This window comes from Hylaeus anthracinus, unplaced genomic scaffold (genome assembly GCF_026225885.1).
Source record: "Hylaeus anthracinus isolate JK02 unplaced genomic scaffold, UHH_iyHylAnth1.0_haploid 11989, whole genome shotgun sequence".
NCBI lineage: Eukaryota > Metazoa > Arthropoda > Insecta > Hymenoptera > Colletidae > Hylaeus > Hylaeus anthracinus.
In genome coordinates, this window is record NW_026534337.1 from 17,251,902 (window position 1) to 17,268,135 (window position 16,234).

The following is a 16,234-nucleotide window of genomic DNA, read 5'->3' on the forward strand; positions in this document are numbered from 1 at the left end:
TACGACCACTCGATGAAAAGCCAAGGTCGAGGTTTTGAATATTAATGCTATCATTCGAGCAACTAAAATTATCATTAAGTGGTTACAATTATTGACTGCTCATTTTAATGTACGTTGACCGATAACTATATAAACGCGAGTACGTCGATACGAGACAGCAAGCAAGAAAGCGGTTCTAGGTATTACCAGACGGTAAGCTAATCTGTAGTAGAGTCGAGCTAAACATAAATTTCTGGTCCTTTCAATGTTCAAGTTGAACGCGTTCAGAATGAAGCTTGCAATTTTGTTGCTGCTCTCCTTCACGGTGTTAACATTGGCAAGACCCCAGAATGATAATCCGGATAATACGGTAAGCATCGAACAAATTTCAAATATATTAATAATCTCGAAGCCTGAAAGAAGAAAACGTAAGTTTTCGATCGACGAGTTCGATGCACGATACGGAAAATTTGTTATTCGTTGTTTTTAAATTCCAGAACAATAATGAATCGAATCCGAGTGAGCCAATTGAATCAACAAAAAACACGGGAGAGTCAGAAAACTCAAACGGAGGTAAGTAAAATAGAAACAGAATAACTATTAGAGAGAAAAAGTATCGATCAAGGGCGTCGCATTACTTACCATAATACGCAGGTGAGCTAGAGCTTCAACAGTTTGTGGACAAACTTCTTCTCGAATTGAAGCCCATTCTTGGAGAAGAGACAGTTCTACTCTTGAAAAACCTCGTTACGCCACTGCTCAAACTCCCTCTAAATCTAGTTGAGGATACTTTAATCGGAGTAGTCAAGGGCCCACAAGATATCACCAAACTGCTGATAGACCCAGTGGTCAACGTATTGTTGTCTGCACTAGAATCTCTGTTGGCTGTAAGTGTTTCTCACGTGGAACGTTAAAAGTTTCTTACTTGTTTTTGACTCGGTATATTTCCTCTTTGTGTTTCAGACACCTGACAATCTACTTAAAATTATAGGAAGTCTATTAAGTCAACTATTAGGTTTCTTATGATTTGAATTTGTCTATTATTTCGGTGGCTGGAAAATTCATTTGCATCCGGAATAACACATAAGTAATTAATACAGAAGGAGCAATTATATGTGACAAATTGTATCGAAGTAATAAAATTTAATAAACAACAACGAATTTGCGAATAAGTCATTTCACGCTAAATCAATCACTGTCTATGCGCAACATTTATATTTAACTGAAATACGTCGAAAGATGTAAAGATCTTATTACAAGTTAGCAACCCGTTAGTAACCCGCGAGTGAGATGGAAGGAAACAATGTTCCCTCGATCTCCCTCTGTACGTCAATATTACAGAAAAATCATACTTTCGATCATTTTTTAAACAAATATTACTAATAAATAATTTAACTATCGTCAAAAATGAATATTTAGTTGACCCAATCAATAGATATTAAAACATTGACAAATTTCTCAGAATTACTATGTACAATGAATAGATGATTAATGCATTTCGGAGTTTCAGATTATTATAATACCAATGTTTTTCGAGACAATAATATTTCCAACTATGAAAAATTTCGAAAAATTTGTCACAATTACATTTTCTCAACTTGTGCGCAACTCACTGAAATCGCATTACTAACATTGTGAAGCAAATCGAAGGAGAAAGTAACGCCATGTCGTAAGACTGTACGTCGAGTTTATAACAGAGCACGACGAAATGAGTTAGTCGCCGAGTAACTGCGAGCCATCGAACACCTTTGTCGTTGAATTTCCGTTTCTATTTTATTAGTTTCCCTCTCGTTTTTGACAGAAGGTGCAGATATAACAGGCGCACGAGTAAGTACTCGTATCGAATCGTTTTGCTTCCGAAAGAAAGTATCGAAAGCTATAATACTTGTAAAGTTCTGTCAAAATATTTCTCAACGATGACGAAGTTGAAACTTTCACCGAGAAACATTCTTCACAGAGTAACAGCGATGCGAAGGACGTTTGGAATAAAAAGTATTTTGAGGATAGGTGTTATAGTTATCGTATGTCGTTTCGATCCATCGATCGGTTTACCCACGGAACAACCAACGAGATTTACACTAAACACCGGCGACGGCGACGTGAGTTCGACTGCCGCCACTACGTTGGCCACGTCGAGATTGGACCAAGGACGAGTGAGTGATTTCTTAAATTCCTTGTGTCGCGGTTAAAAGTTTGTATCGTTTCAATTGTTACATGTACGAGTGTCACTCTTACACGGTGTTAAAGAAATCGAGAGAGAATCGATTACGACAGGAACGAGAACATAATTAACGAAAGGTCAAAATTGCAAACATTGGCCTCAGAATCTAGAGGGTTCCAGTCAAAATTCCATTTCGGTTTTTGTAGGAGTTGTTAGGCCGCGTCGCGGACGCGATAAGAATCGTCACAGGAAGATTGGTCAATTCTGTCACACTGGCCAGAAACATCATAATCGATCGGGCGGAGGTAATTGACGCATTGACGCGTTTAATGTCTGATTTTCATTCCTCTCCCAACTAAATTGATAATCCCTTGATATAAAATCGAGATTCATCGAGACACGCCGCCGAATCCATCTCGCGTGTATCTTTCGCAATTACGTCTTGTCTGGAGCAAGGTTAGCTCTTTTCCCTTTCGTATGTGGCAATAAGGAATAACGAAGTAGTTGAACGCGAAGAACGATCTCGTGTAAAAGTCATCGAGGTCGAATCTCGTGCGAAACTCGTTCAATTAGCTCGGGGACACGTATCGATTAAAACTCACTCGGTACAGTATATTCTGCTAGAACGAGCAGCCTTAATATACTTGTTTCGTTATACGAAAGAAAGAAACGTTGCTTACAAAGGTCGGTTTTAAATCGAATTCTGTACCATCGTACCGTACAGTGAAAGCTCGCGGCGCGGCGGTAAAATGCCTACGACGGTAAAGAAACGGTTCTCGTTTCTGTGGGCAGATGACGCCTGCGACTTGTGTATGCTCGGTTTGGAAATAGTTTAGTCGTTTAGTCCATTCATCGCTACTTGGCTACAATTTAGGGATCTGTGGAGCATGCGCGTGAACTTGAATTTGAATCGAGTGTCGAACTTACAATTAGTTATACTTTCGATAACTGCTTTCCTCGAAGTTGTACAAGTTGTGCAAGCAACGCTTCGTCGTATTATTGAAGATAAGAAAAATGACAAAAGTAACGGGGTCACCTATTTCTAGCAGGAGAGACTGTACATATTAGCATGCGTTGAAAAGGTCCTTAGATATATACGTTAAAACAACGAAACGAGGAAAACGGTGTATGGTGTTTGTTTATCGATCAGACGCTGGTCAGCGATTCACAGAACAATGTAGATACCGTGATCGCGGAGAAGACAGAAGATCCGAATAAAACCCAGAGGTCCTTGGAAACTATCCAGAACATGCCAGTGACGAATACTCGGACAGACACGCGTGAAATTGTACGATTGGAGACGGAGAGGGCTCAAGGCTTTCTCGAAAGGCCAGTTTACAAGCCTATAACGGGAATTTTAGAGAGTTTATTCAGACCTACGCCGCTCGTCGATGGTATCAAGGAGCAGGAAAAGTATGGAAACTCTGGGGACAAGTTCATCGGAATTGGTAGAGCCCTCGTCAACAGTTTCGAAGGTTTCAGCAACTTTCTCAACGCTGTGGTTGACGTAAGTACCTCTTACTCCAATTTGGCAAGCGAGTTTATACGAGTTGCGTGTTGTAGTCAATTTAGACGCGCGACTCCTGGAACCGATGGTGTTAGGATATTACTAATATACTATTCCGTCTTTAGTTGCCACGCAACGCTGCTAAAACGACGTCCCGTGGAATAACGGAAGCGCTGAATCATGTGGGAGCTCGTCTCATCGGACTCGAATGACAATCATGTTAATAAGCTAATATAAGAAATTTTTTGTTTGCACCTTGTTTGATGACTTTTTGTTACTTTAATAAAACTATTTGTTTCTCATTTAAAGTCTAAAGTTCAGGCCCTAATATGACAGTTGTGGAAGCACATCAGAGATTCGTGGTTATCGCATAAATATATTATTTATTATTCGAATAATACACGTACAAGCTTTAACTCACTTATAAATGGAACTTTGACAATTTTTCGTAGGTTTTCGATGAGTCGCGACGTAACCATACAATTTGCTTTCACCGTTCGCATCCTCTGTCGCAAATAGAAATCCGTTAACTCTCGAAAGAAAACAATTATATTACATCTGTTTCCTGTTATATTTATATTAAGGGAGATGCGAAGTTTGAGTTACACAGCTCCATCGAACTGCGTTCGAAATCACGCTTCTTCGAATAATTAGTAGGTGTCAGGTATGTGCAGCTAGATTACCAACTATACGACCGTGTGTATAATAAAATAAATATACGATGAAAACATTCGAACGATGCTCCTAGGGATTTAAAGCTAAACGAAAGAAATGTCGACGATTACGGTTCCCTATTACCCCGGGAGCGTCGATTCGAGCTTAAACGGTAACGAGTAAAAATACTTGTGCTTGCGTTTGCGCAACCAGGCGCGTTAATCGCGTGACAAAGCAGAAATTAATGGACAAGTTGCACGTGAAACGATCGCCGAAAACCTGGTTGTAGAAAAAGCAATTTTGGTATACGCAGTGTGCGATAACGTTTACGCTGTAAATAAACAAACTCGCATGCAGGATAACATAAAAGTTCGTACCCTATAATACGAAACAATTATCTCGAATCGATGTACTCTCGTGTTTATTAGTTAGTCCATGCAAGAAAATAAAACGAAATGTTTTCGATCCGTAGGGTTGGATCGTGTTTGAATATTAGTTTTTCTACATGATACGCAATGATACGTACGAAAAATTAATGAAATTATTCTTTCGTGAAAAATGACCGTTCGATTAATTTCTCGTGTATCGTTAAATACCTCTAACATAGCTTGGATAATATTCCAACGAAATCCAAACCAAAGGATGAAAAACTATTCGTTTTATTAATTTTTATAATATAATCGACACACTAAAATTGTCTGAAATATTACTAATCTAATGGCTTTGATCATCGAGATTGTTTCTGTGACGCCAGTCACTTCCGCTTCATTTCTGGACAATAAGCACGTTCATCGAGACGTCGTTACAGCTGTGATTCCAAGTCTGTGCGATTCTTCGAAACATCGACGTGCTCACTTTTGAACACTCATTCGTCAAAACTAACGCGGCTCGTTAGACCGATCACTCGACGTTTTCGGATCGCTTGAACTGTGTGCTCGTCGATCATTTCGTTCCACTTACACTTTCTGGTTCGTCGATAAGTCGTGAATTTAACGATCTGCCGTTTCTCCAGTGTCACGAATAGCAACGATGATCGCGTCGATATCGAGCCTACTCGAGAATCTCGAACGGAAACAGTGATCCGGTTCGAAACAACAAAGTATCTTTATCAGAGGCAACGAAGAAACTTTTTAGAGGGATTCGGAGTGTCGGAACGATCGAAATCTTCTTCATATCGCGGCGAAGAAGACCGTGATCGTTGCGAGTATCGCTTTTCCCATGGACCTTAGACACTCGTTTCGTCCAAGATCCATCTGAAATTCTAGGTGTTCGTGGTGTCGTAGCTCTTGTACGTGTGGGAGGACCTCTTGTGCCTGACGGTGCAAAACAAGATCATGCTTGCCACCTGTCCAAACAGCTGAAGGAAAGCGACGACAAGGCCGACCGTGCCCACCACGTGGAGTCTGGTCACCAGCCACATTTGAATGGCGTATGCGCAACCTTCCTTGTACCAGAGCTCTTTGTTGCGACCCTCCGGATCGAGGCGACCGCAGTATCGTTCTCTTTGCACGCAACAGGAATCTGGGACGCGATCCTCCGTCGGCCATGCGTCGATCTGGAACCAGTCGGTGTAATCCCGCACACCGCAACAGTGGAACTGAAATCAAAGCCAAAGATCAACGACGTATTTTACAGTTTATTTTTATTCCGAATCCTGCAACTTTTCTTTCGCTAATCTTTTACTTGGCACGTGGATATATACCACGCACGGAATATATACCTATAACCTTTATTCGATTAATCGAAAGATACGAAGGAGGAAGCATCAAAGATAGAGGATGCTTTCTTATCTTGTAGACGGCGCGGCGTTCCGAATGCGGATCGTCGGATTAAATGTACTTGTGCATAAGGGGAACAAGCGAGTGCTTAGTTCGTTCAATTACGCAAGCATCTCGATTTAATGCCGAGCACGCGTCTACAATTCGCTGTCGCGTAGTACCTTCGTTACTGTAATTCATAATCCAAAGCAGGCTACTTACAAGTCAACGCAATATGCCCAACGACTCACCTATTCTAAAAATGAATCCGACAGTGGATGATTTCAAAGCAAAAGAAAAGTATCGGGTATAGACGATGAATTTTCTTTTTGTCTCCTCAACCTATCAAAGTAAGTCTCCTCTCTTTTTTACACTTGTGTATTTCAAATTTCAATATTTGTTTCTAAATTATAAACTCTTACCTCCGTGTGTATGTGGTCCCATATAGCGGGAAGCGTTCCAGGTTCCCTGGTCAGATTGTAATGCTTCTCGATACCGAAGAGCAGCTCGGCTTTCAGACTTCTGGCTAAATGTTCTCTGAAGATGAAAGCCAGAGTCCCCAACATGAATTCAGCCAGGAACATCAATATCACCAATCCGAAGTACTAAGGATAAAAATATGTAAAGTAAAGATGATGGTCTCGCGAAGGTGAACTTCCGACGGAATAGGACACCACCGACCGTGATCAGCATACATCTTGACTGAAACCAAGCACCGCAACATCCGAAGAAGGCGATCACGAAGGTTAGACAACCAGCGGCCAACAGCAACGAGTCAGCTGACGCGAAACTGTAATGCGGTACCAAGGTTGTGTATCCCGAGTAAGCCAATCGGAGCCAGAGACCTGCACCCAAAATTCCGCAAGCGCATAACTGTAAAGAAGATAACACGAGTCAGAACGCCCTGGCTTGATTGCACTCAACTGCCAAGTACACTTTTGCGCATCGATCGGTTGTCGAACGGTTAACGAATGGTTTAAGAAAAAACGAGGGAGATTTCACTTCGGTGTACGATCGTTGCGTACCCTTTTAACGATATTTTTCCAACCAACTACGGGAGGAAGAGCAACAAGTGCGATATAAGTGCACAGTTATGTAGGCAACACGGTCGTCTCTTTGTCAACGCGCGCGTAAGCGTTTCCGCGCGAGCGTACGCGTTGAACGGTGTCGGAGGATCGTTGGGAAAAAGCGATTCTCGAGACCGGAACGAATTTCCATCCATTACTTTCACGGCTATTGCGTACAATAGAGAGAAAGTACCGATATCAATTCTGTAAACTCTGCACGGAAATCTTTATTTAATTTTTTAGAAAATTCCACAACGATGTAAAGAGTAATCGACGCGCGTAGTTTTTTCTTTTGTTTTAACGTACCAAGGGTTCAGGTACAAGGTAAACGACCCGGACTTGTTCGAATCTCTGAGACGTTCCACCTTTTAGAATGGATTTCGAATATGTAGCTACCATGAATTATGCAAACGAACGACAAACGACGTAGGTACGGCCGCGGCGAACCGTCTCGAATCGCGAACACACCGGACAACGTCAGAGGTTTCCACGCACGGTGAGAATCTCGATTATTCGGGGTCTGTATAATCGCAACGGAAAAGTAGGTCGGGAACGAGAAAGCACTGCATGCGTTTCGTATCGAAACGTTAATGGGAGGCAACGTGAGACGATTCGACGTTGCTTTTCACCCGCGGAGCACGCGAATATCGATAGCTGAAGCTCGTCTGGCTCGATTTACGTCTCGATTCTTTTCTCGCGGTCGCGGCTATGGTTTCAGAGGGAACCTCTACCATCGTCTCGGTCGGGTGCAACAGAATTTCTGGGTGAAGTGTACGCTAGAATATCGGTGACAGCGTGATTATATTAGAAGGGATATTAACCTTTCTCGGAGATTGTTGCGGTTTAGCAATTTGCCGTCCATGCTGTTGGGCTCTGCTCGAGACGGTCACGGAGTAAAGCGATCGTTCAACCGCGAGACAAGTCCATTTCGAATTTCTACCGTTTCTTTGTCCAACCAGTTGAACCTGATTTCGACTTGGGTGGTTCGAAGTTCACCGGCGATGTGCACGCCTATCTTAACGACAGGGGATACAACGGTGTCGCGTTCTTTATCGCGTCTCGCGTTTCTAATCGGCTTCGCTCCAATTATCGATCACGCGCAGAATCTACAGCGGTTACAGCTTGGTTACAGATGGCAGGTTACGATCAATTCGTCAAGGTAGTCGAAAATATGAACGCTTCCAGTCCACGTCGAGGCAGGCGACTCGTGGATAAGACAACGGATAATCTACGACGACACTCGGGACAAGAGAGGCCACCGACAGAGTATTGACCCTACACCGGCGAACGCCTCGAACTCCCGTAAATTAGCATCTGTGTAGTAACGACAGGCCGCGTTATCCAATCCGGTCAAACGAGTTCGAATGAAGTAATTTAAGCGTCGGGCCAGAATCGCCTAGAATCACCGCGTTCGAGCGACCTAATATCGACGCGCGTGCACCAACGCCGATTTTATCGACACGTACCATCGCGAACAAGAATCAGTGTCAAGAAATGAATGAAAGGACTCTGATTAAACACCATTAAACGCTCTCGATTTACGTAATTCGCGTAACCGATGTCGTTAAAGGAAAACGCTATCCTTTTCTAATCCAAACGAATGTCAACGATATGTCTTCGCTGATATGTATTTAGAATTTCGCATTGATATTTTAAGATGATATACTTAAAATGTCAGACTTTCAGAAAGTTTCCATTTAAGAATATCCATGGACAGAACAGCCTCTTCTCGCTGATTAGAGAACCGACTACGTTCTCGCGCGAAATTACAAATGCAATTTCAGTGTGACCGATCGCGGTCAGAACTGACCAAGCATGCAATTAAGGTCGCAATTCAAGTAACGAGGCCTCTGGAAAATTTTACCCCTATTTTAAGCTGCCCCTCGAATCGCCGCTGAACTTTTATTAACTGAATCGCGAACTCGAATAATCGCCACTGTGGGTCTACTACAATTTTTTACATAAAAATAAGCAGAAAAGTTGTTCGTGATATGCGCACTGTCCTCGATACGTCAACACGAGTAATAAATTGCAACGATAATGGACTCGTAAGAGAGAAAATAGCGACAAGCGTACCTGTTGAAAGCGTTACAAGGAAAAGTCTCGTCGAACGAATGTCGACGAGCGTCTTCGGTGGTACCGTAAGTTCATAGCTCATAGAGCACGGTTCAATGTCCTATTTAAGACTGCCACGCGGCGCGGATGGATGATTTCAAGTGGAACAATAAATTCGAGAGAAGAGACGGAGCACGTTGGAATGCACCGAGAATGACAATGCGCGTCGATTTAATCGTACGCGTGGGCTGTTCCTACTGTTCGCGCTCTTCTCTTGTTCCTTTGTGCTCGGTGCAATTCTGACTGCAACGATGGAAATTAACTCGTCGATTGTCTCGACGTTCTACAGCGCACTGTTTCTTCGAGACCGTGACCGGCTCGTGGGCCTCGAACGCTTGTTTTCGATTCGCGACTCGTGTCAACAAAAACACCGAAGAACACGGTACCGTATCAAAGTATCGGCACTGTATTTATTTTCTACGATTAAACAGAGCCTTTTATGATCGATGACGGAGTTACTTGCATCGCGTGTTACGCGCAACACAATTATTACTTAACGAGGGAACTCCGCGAAGCGTTACGCCTTGATTTCAATGAAACTTTGCAGATACACACATAGAGAACCGAATGATACTCGCTTTCGTAGACCAAATATTTCCCAATATCATTCAGTTGCGGAATACTCTTAACCACGCGATGCATGTTCTAAACGCTTACATTCTCGTATAGCCCGTTGAAAAAAAAATAAAAATGATCACATAAGATGCTATATTGATTCTAGAATTAATTGTAAAAAAACGTAGATAAATGTTACATACCCATATGAGAACGTTGAGGGAACAGAAGACGTGTCTGATGCACGTGTATCCTGTGCGGCCCATGGCTCGATCCTTTGCAAAATCCTCGGGGCAAAGGGACTGGCAGTGTTTCCTAGAACCACGGGAGACCGTATGCGGTGATTCTCTCGTGCAAACAAAGAAGAAACTTTCGAGTAACTTTTACCGTAGAGTGCAATCGCTCGATATTTTAATGTAAAATCGCGAAAGTAATCGCGTACAAGTTTTAGCGTGTAACGCCAGTTATCTACGGCAAATCTTAATTAATATGTGCACGGATTGCGTTATCGGCCTCCGTGTTAAGTAAAACGTACGAACTATCACCGCGTACTTTAGCGAGAATCACGATCGATGAAACGTTTGGATCTACGATCGAACCGAAATGGAAAGAAATCGCGTCGGGACAACGCGGACGTACGCGTACTGCGCATCGCTCCGAATTGCCAGGAAACGCCTTGGCCACCAACGAAACCGAGTCGAGCAAAAAGAAGGCAAGAAGGAGAAGCAGCGGAAGATGAAGATATAACGAACTAGTCGGATTCACAGCAGTGTCGAGCAAAATGTAATTCACGATAACGAGAGTTAACCAGACACAATTAATTCTGGAATACTATCACATACTGATTTAAATTATAACAAATAAAACACATTCAAGCGAGATTCACTAATCGCGGTACGAACCGAAACACTAACTTACGATCAACGTCTCGATAGCAAAGATCTCATTCTTGTCGCGCGACAGGTTCACGAGGATGAATCAATCGCGTCGCGGATGCGAAAATTCAGCGAGCGTACCGGTTGACCGATCGACCGATCGAGCGATCCTCGTCTGACGAGGATCAGTTCCGGTGTGTTCGGAACCAGGTTGATACGATTGGCTGTAGCCCGTTCTGGGCCTTCTAGGTCCCCTAACGGGACATCGTGTCGACGGTGAGGCCTCTCACCTATACACGATCCCGATCACGATCGCGTGGCTCTGGTTGAAGCCAACACCTACGTCGCGAGGACTGGAGTACTCACGTGTGGACGTCACTTTCCTACGAACGTCTGCTGCGAAACGTGCGAGACGTCAAGGCCGTCGGAAATCTGCGAGCTTGTTTTCCTTTCCGTAGAACGATTTCAATTTATCAAGCATCTCGCTGCTTCTCGAACATCATTGAGCGTTTCTTTTCGCACGGAGTCGCTTCACGCTCCGTCGAAGATTTAGATTTCGACATTTCGTTTACCTCTACCGACTCGAGCGTTTTAAGATCTTCGTAATTCAGCATTTGATATTGTTTTCGTGAAAGCATCGATATCAAGCTCCGCACGGTTCTGACAAGATGCAACTAATCTTCTCGGTCGTGTAAAGGTCCCATAGAGTGTTCCACGGAACACGGTCACGATGGTATCGGAAACAGCAATCTCGAAAAACACTGGCAGCGTGTTCGACGAGTTCTTTTCCATGCATTAAACATCGCGATTCGCGTAAGCGTACATAATGGATCGAGTGGCAGCAATCGGCCAGTTGAATAAACCGTCTTCGTTAAGGAGAAGCGTTCACGCGCAAACTAGTTAGTTTGAAAAATAAATTAGGAAAGAACTTAATCACGCTAAAAATAGTTATTGGAAACTTTCTCTTGCGATCGCAGAGATGCTCCTAGATCATGGTAGGATAGCGTGTAGTCGAAACAATTAATTTCACCGAGTCGTTAACGTTTCTCTCGTTATCCGCTCGTTTGCGTTCGACATCGAACGATTTCGTTCTTCGCTCTGTTGATCCATAGATCGTTTTGCGACGTCATTGGTTTCTCACTCGAACTCCTTGGATTTTGACGCGAAAGCGAATTTCTTTACACAGGATAGGCGATATCGACGTATAAAAAACAAGAACCTGTATACGGTTTATTTCTCGTAATTCAGCGTAACGATGACTTTCAACGGTTCACCGAGCCACCTTCTTTTTACGCTGTACAAACGAACAAATCACGAGTACAGCATCGAAAGGTAAACGAAGTTTGCTGACAGTCGAAATACCTTATTTGCAAAGTCTTAGCGAACGAGGAAAACTTGCGATTTATGCTCGTCGAAAGTACGAAATTTATGATCAACAATTTGACTTATCTTCTCGTTACCGTGAACACAAATCTTCTTGAATTGATTCAAGCATTTCGTTGAATCCGTAAAATGTTTCGAATCGACTAAAGCGGACAACAAGATTGTTTTCTTTTTAAAGAAACAGCGACTTCGGGTGCACTCTTTAGGGCAAACCTCACCGTTGAAACACATTTTACTCCGTTCGCGAATCAACGAAAGTTTTCCTTTCTTGTGCCTCGATCCGAATGTCGTTATCAGGACCAAAACAATATTGATTCGCCTTATCGCACGACCGAACGAGGTTTCACGCGTAACGCAACCCGCTATCGTAATACCCGTGCCACTTGTTGCAAATAGAAGTAATTAAACAAAAGAGTATTCCGATAGAAGCAGAAAATGTTATTCGAAAGAAAGAACATACCGATTCGAAAGATCGAGTCAAATTTCGATGGACGCGAAAAGGTCTAATTCGGCAAAGGCGTTCGGAGAATCCCCGTTAGGGATTCGCGTAGCAAGGTTTAATCGTACTTGAAATCAATTCGTGCGAGCGAAATGGAACCGCAAACGTGGCGGCTAATGAACAGCGAAGAGAGTGCGAGGGGGCGTAGGAACGGTCCCCATGCCGCGACTTCCTGCCAATTGCGGACAATTTGCGATCATCTATGATCTCCCCGCTCGTCGCCTCGACGGACACGGTGTGGACGGTGCTTAAACGTAAGAGTTTAACGCGGCACGATTCTTTTTCTCTTTCTCCCTCTTTCACTCGTGGTGCATATGGTTCTCGGTTCTCCTCGCTTTATGATACGTGCCATCGGAGAACCGCGCGTTAACGCGTCCTACGCGCTCAACTTCCCACGTGACGTAATCGAGGAAAGGAGCGTCGAGCACACAACAGCCACGTTCGGAGCTCGCCGGTGTGCTGTTCCTTCTTAGCGTGTAATTTGCACGATCTCGATTAAAGGAACGTTCGTTGCATGGAAATTTACGCTTCTCTACGCCCTGAAGCTGTATCCGTCGAGCATTCGTGCACCAATGAATCTTTACTTATCGGAGACTGTAGCTAATCATTTCCGAATGGAATTATGAAACTCATGTTTACGATTCTAGAAGCAACAGATCGCACGCGTGATTTGTCCCATTGAAAAATCCTTGGTCGACCGTAATTTCTATTATACGACGGTGTAGTCATCGCGTTATTCGCGGTCGTTGCAAGAGGATTGTCGGAAGAAACCGCGGCTGGTCGATTACGTGAGACGAGAGGGTCTCAGCGTCATAATTCCCAATTTATTATAATACGCTCGTTAATCGCGAGACGATATGCGGCCTCGTGCGATGATCCTCCCACGTGACGGAACGGAGGATCGAACAAAAGGCCGCGCCGCGTCGTTCAGCTCTCCCGTCTTTTAATCCATCGCGACGCATACGTGATTGGCTTCTCTGTCGCAGGATTATGGTAACACGCGATGCATACTGTTCTTTTTCTCTTTTGTGAAAAGACTTTAAAGTCCGTCAGAAGTATTACTACGATTATTCGATTGATTTGCGAAGAAGAAAGAAATTTTCCACGAGCGAGAAAGAAAGCGGAAGATAGGATAGGGGTCATAGTACTAATGAAAAAATCCTACCGACGATTGTTTTGCGAAGAAGAACATGGGAAAGAGAAATCGGCGTTCAGCCAGTTCGCACGATCGATTTCCTTTCCTTGATGTCGCGATCGCGTCCGTGGATTATCGGAATGGTCCGCAGCGACATTTAATTAACGTTCCTAATCTCCACACGTGGACGGAATTACGTGATCCTTAATCTAAAAACTTGTTCTAATTAACGATCGTTAATAAACGCTGGCTTTCGTCCGCGATACCAACAAGAGTTTCCACGAGGAAGTTTTCTCATTTAAATTTCGAGCATATTCTATTTGACCACCCGCGTTCTTTATTTGGCTTTTTAACTCACAAATGTCGACTGTAATTTTATTTAAGGTCGTGCAACGTTTCGTCCATGATCGACAAGATTGTTTCTCATATTATCGCGGGAGTAGCATGGGGAACGTGACTTGCAACGGGACCAGTGTCATTGAACAATTCGTATTAGCTTGATTATGAGATTCGTTCATAATCATTATGTAATGCGCAGTCTCGATTGCCTTACGTAACCGGTTCCACGTTCGATACTGTGCGACCTGGTCGAATAGAGTTTCAAGTCCTTCGCGATGCGTGACCCATAATTGATTTCATTGCGCATACAATTTTTCTCGTAACTTTTAAAACCGTTTATGGATACAAAAAAGTTTGTTACAGTTTCTTTATACAGCCTTACAAACCTTTTTGGAATTTTACTACGTCTGCTACGAAATACAAACGAACAACGTCATCAATAAACCGACGCCTTAGAAAAGAGAATTTTTATCGTAAAAGAAACTGTTGCGCGGAAACAGTATACGTTGACGTAATTGGTCTCGGTCGTCAGTCTGCGACGATTAGCTGACAACGAATTAATTCTTCCCGCCGTTGGTTTAAAAGTGTTTCGTCGAGGTTAACGAGATCTACCGTCGGTGCACGCGACAAAATTGCCCGGAGCCTTGGTGCGGATAAGTTTCCGCACGGACACCAGACAAGGCGAATAAAATTAACGACGAGTTTGTTAAATGTTAAATCTTCGATAGATTTTATAATTCGAATATTCCATCGCCACGAATGTGTCGTTATCTGTTTCTTTTAATATTAATAAATATTATCAAATTGTATTATGTAGACAAATATTTGTACTCGGAACCTTTATTTATCGTTCCAAGTAATGGTTTTCTAACAACGTATCTAAAGTAAAAGTAAGCAAACACTTACCTAGGTGGAAAAACGTGCGACATAGCATACATAGCTGTTATACATTTCGATTCGGTATAACGATTGATGTGTCGAAACGGATTCTTCGCGAGCAGTGGACGATGCCAATAAAATAACAGATTTTATCATTTCCTATGAAAACACGGGCCGCGCAACAGTGTATTTACTCGTGCAGGAATTTTCCTGATGTAATTGCATAATTTTATCCGTACGAATGCCATTTGCACACAAAGACAATGTAAATGCAAATGCGCCTCCATGTACTGACATCGGTTATTTTTAAGTTACACGTAACGTAATCGTATCAATTAAATCGCGAATGGAAATACTAAATGCGGTAATATTCTCGTTACGATTGTCATGTTGCCGATTATTCATTGAATCGTGTCATCTTTAATTTATGCTTACCGCGCGGAATTCCGGAAAACGATACCATCAGCGAATGTGACGCGCTGACACTCGTAACCGAAACAGTGTGACATTTGGAACGATGAATGTGAAAAATCTACTAGATATCAAAATAAAAATACTTGATGCAAAATAAAACGTCAACTTCGCCAGACTTGATCGCACAAACACAGAAGCAAAAGAATCGATAGATCTACGCAAGATGAGAAGGTGGAACTGCGCTACAGTTCGGACAGGATAGGGGTTGCAGATTACAAATCTAGTTTACGATCGCTATTTAATCTGACAAGTGTAAGTTATCAGATCATAAAGGTAACAGAAACAGAGATGAACAAAATACAGATTCTTATTCGAATTCGGATCGTAATTTTCATTGATCGAATAGCGGATCAAAGGATGTTTATTCTTTATTCGTCACTCGAAATTGTTTATCTAGATGAGAAGTTTGTCCATCTCTGTCACAAATTAATCACAATGTAATGACGGCGAAAATTTCAGCAGAGGTAAACAAGAAGAATCGGTAGACGCTATTCGAAACGTGCTGATACCACTTACAGGTGGGATGAAGATGAGAATGGACCGATGTGCGATCGACGGGAGCTGTCACGAGCTCTTCGGCACTGAACGGATCACGAAGGTTCATGGGAAGCGGAGTCAAAGGTCGGCTCGCGTTCGCGACAGGTTTCGAGTTCCCGGATCGACTGCACGACTGGAACGTGCAGAACTCTCGCACATCCGTTCTCCATCAGTCACCGTGAAACAAAAGTCGCCATCTGACGGGAACCGTGGAAATTCAACGACGCGAGGGAACACGACGTTACAGATTACACGAGATAGAGTTATGTCACGGCTCCAGCTGTCGAGAATGAAACGGGCTTTTCCAACCGTTTTTTC

General features: G+C 43.0%; 3 protein-coding genes across 7 annotated transcripts; 2 read left to right on the forward strand and 1 right to left on the reverse strand.

Annotated features, from left to right (window-relative positions):
* Positions 1 to 134: 134 nt before the first annotated feature.
* LOC128888188 (uncharacterized) lies at positions 135 to 1,140 on the forward strand. Its single transcript, XM_054144852.1, has 5 exons — positions 135 to 192; positions 254 to 349; positions 477 to 552; positions 634 to 866; positions 943 to 1,140. The coding sequence occupies exons 2-5, from the start codon at positions 269 to 271 to the stop codon at positions 1,003 to 1,005; spliced, it is 453 nt and encodes a 150-aa protein (XP_054000827.1). The 5' UTR covers positions 135 to 192; positions 254 to 268; the 3' UTR covers positions 1,006 to 1,140.
* A 497-nt stretch (positions 1,141 to 1,637) lies between these two features.
* Positions 1,638 to 5,134, forward strand: LOC128887691 (uncharacterized). Of its 3 annotated transcripts, XM_054143875.1 has the most exons (5): positions 1,638 to 1,806; positions 1,937 to 2,132; positions 2,347 to 2,445; positions 3,291 to 3,647; positions 3,773 to 5,134. In XM_054143875.1, exons 2-5 carry the CDS (start codon positions 1,947 to 1,949, stop codon positions 3,857 to 3,859), a joined length of 729 nt encoding a protein of 242 aa, XP_053999850.1. In that variant the 5' UTR covers positions 1,638 to 1,806; positions 1,937 to 1,946; the 3' UTR covers positions 3,860 to 5,134. The 3 variants fall into 3 exon arrangements, with proteins under 3 accessions (XP_053999850.1, XP_053999849.1, XP_053999851.1); XM_054143874.1 differs by lacking the exon at positions 1,638 to 1,806 and having other exon boundaries at positions 1,834 to 2,132; XM_054143876.1 differs by lacking the exons at positions 1,638 to 1,806; positions 2,347 to 2,445 and having other exon boundaries at positions 1,834 to 2,132.
* Positions 4,011 to 16,036, reverse strand: LOC128887692 (tetraspanin-9). Of its 3 annotated transcripts, none has more exons than XM_054143877.1 (5): positions 15,896 to 16,036; positions 9,999 to 10,110; positions 6,740 to 6,931; positions 6,481 to 6,663; positions 4,011 to 5,898 (listed from the first exon to the last, which is right to left on the reverse strand). In XM_054143877.1, the coding sequence occupies exons 2-5, from the start codon at positions 10,059 to 10,061 to the stop codon at positions 5,563 to 5,565; spliced, it is 774 nt and encodes a 257-aa protein (XP_053999852.1). In that variant the 5' UTR covers positions 10,062 to 10,110; positions 15,896 to 16,036; the 3' UTR covers positions 4,011 to 5,562. The 3 variants fall into 3 exon arrangements, with proteins under 3 accessions (XP_053999852.1, XP_053999854.1, XP_053999853.1); XM_054143879.1 differs by lacking the exon at positions 15,896 to 16,036 and adding an exon at positions 10,812 to 10,983; XM_054143878.1 differs by lacking the exon at positions 15,896 to 16,036 and adding an exon at positions 10,714 to 10,756.
* Positions 16,037 to 16,234: the final 198 nt, after the last annotated feature.